This window comes from Limulus polyphemus, unplaced genomic scaffold (assembly GCF_000517525.1).
Source record: "Limulus polyphemus unplaced genomic scaffold, Limulus_polyphemus-2.1.2 Scaffold4998, whole genome shotgun sequence".
Classification (NCBI taxonomy): Eukaryota; Metazoa; Arthropoda; class Merostomata; order Xiphosura; family Limulidae; genus Limulus; species Limulus polyphemus.
This window is the reverse complement of record NW_013670608.1, coordinates 49,120-51,106: the sequence shown is the minus strand read 5'-3', so window position 1 is coordinate 51,106 and position 1,987 is coordinate 49,120. Positions and strand designations below refer to the sequence as shown.

Sequence of the window (1,987 nt, the reverse complement as noted above, 5' to 3'; positions counted from 1 at the left end):
TACATGTTTCGACGTTACACTTCTGAGAAAGACGTTGTAACGTCGAAACATGTAGTCGTCGACTTTTTGAAGGCCATAGATAGGCCTCAATAAAATGTTTTTAATTGTGTACCAGTTTAGCGTTGAATATTATTTATGATTTTAATGTAATAAACAACCCATATAATTTGAAACAAACACATCTTTGTGTTTTATACAAAACAGTTCTGATACATATAATGTGTGTTCATCATTAAAACATTTAACAGCATTTATATTATTGTTTACTTACCTTGTCTTTCTCTTCAAAGTTTTTATAAGATACAAATTGCATGTATTTTGTGATATTTGGTATAATTTTTTTCTGTTAAGTTTTCTTGGTGTAAAAAATCTAAATTACAAAACATTAGTAACTATTACCTTTAAATATTGTGCAGTTAAACATTTTGTAATCAGCTAATTTGTTTTTTTAAAGATTATGAGGTGGTGATTGTATTTGGTGAATTAATGCATAAAAATACATTAGGAATTAACAAAAGACACAAACTATAAATAACTTCAAGTCTAAAATGGTATGAAAATACAGGATTTAGTACTTAAGTAGTTCTAGCAATGTCATGTTTTAGTGCAATTTTATATTTGAGGTATGTCTACTCATTTGGATAAAACCTTATTTCCCAATCATTGTAAAATATCTGAAACTGTTTGTAAAGATAGTCTTCGTCTTTTACTACATATTTTGTTTTAAATTGGTGAATATCAGATAGAGTACTGATAACAGTTTTAATATAAAGATGTGAAGAATAAGAAGCTTATGAATTATTGTTAAAGTTATCAAGATAATGTAAATCGTGAAATCAGTGTTGTTAGAGATTTTGGAACCATTTTTGAATGAAGCAATCCCTAATTCTTGACTTGTTCCTCTCTAGCCTAACTGCAAGGTTTGATAAGAATATAAAGGTGAAGCACTGATGTAACCATGGAAGTATTAAAGATGAAAGGTGAACCCTTTTCTGATGAGGAACAGGATGCTTTATTGGATATCAACTTGGTGAAAAATGAAGGGGAATCTTTAAAATTAACTTGTAGTAAGCATACATATTTAAGATTTAAATGTATTATTTTTTTTCCAACAGTATTTTTTATTTTTCATAAAATGTTGTGAATTCTCCAAGTTTTATTTTAGCAGTGTGCAGATATTTTCTTGCTGTCCTGATAAGCACTGGTATTGGGAGTGAGGCTTGTCAGTGCTGGTTGACATACTATTATATATGTATATATATATATATTCATCTTTGCTTTCATTTATAAGTTCTCAGAATACATAGTTTTCGTTTATGTCACACATCCAGGGATTCACTTGATACATCCATCATCTTTTAGGTCAAACCAAACAAAGCATGTATGTTGTTTATATTTACCTGTGTCACCAGAAAATATTGATTTTTAAAGAAATTTAACAATGGATGAGACGTTATCCAAAGAAATACCAGGAAAGTTTAGATATTGTTTCAAAGGCAAAATATTGCAAAAAGTTAAAATTGGTTGAAGATAAAGACTCAAAAGAAATCCCAAAGAAAAATTGATGGAACAATGTCAAAGACTACCCAGACATAGTAAACTATCTTGTAAACACACAAAGTGCATATACTTTGAATAATTTAAAGGCTTACAAGTCTCTGGAATCATATAATCAGTTTATTTGTGGTTGGGTTAAACCTTTCAAGATCGGTCACAGGTGAAAGGCCGTGTCATCTCATTTGTTGACTCGCATTCAAATTTTATTGAACTATTTCGTGACTTTATATCAATAAGTTTTGTATCAAACTGTAGATTATAATTCAAGTTTTAGAACTATGCATTACTCAGTTTCTTAACTTAAAAATAAACATAAAAAAACACAGATAAATATTGATTTTTGTGTGTCACGTGGTATGTTGAATGCAGCACTGGCTCAAATTAGATGTTTGTGAAGTCAAAATACTAAGTCTATAGTTTTGTACGAATT

At 29.0% G+C, this 1,987-nt stretch overlaps 1 protein-coding gene across 8 annotated transcripts in view; it reads left to right on the top strand.

Moving 5' to 3' along the window:
* The window catches only part of LOC106471975 (zinc finger protein OZF-like), a 26,488-nt gene that overhangs the window by 12,051 nt on the left and 12,450 nt on the right, over positions 1 to 1,987 (top strand). For all 8 annotated transcript variants that reach the window (XM_013932602.2, XM_022400589.1, XM_022400587.1 and 5 more), the window contains exon 3: positions 909 to 1,067. In XM_013932602.2, the coding sequence (XP_013788056.1) occupies positions 959 to 1,067 (109 nt within the window). In that variant the 5' untranslated portion in view covers positions 909 to 958. The remainder of the gene's footprint in view (positions 1 to 908; positions 1,068 to 1,987) is intronic.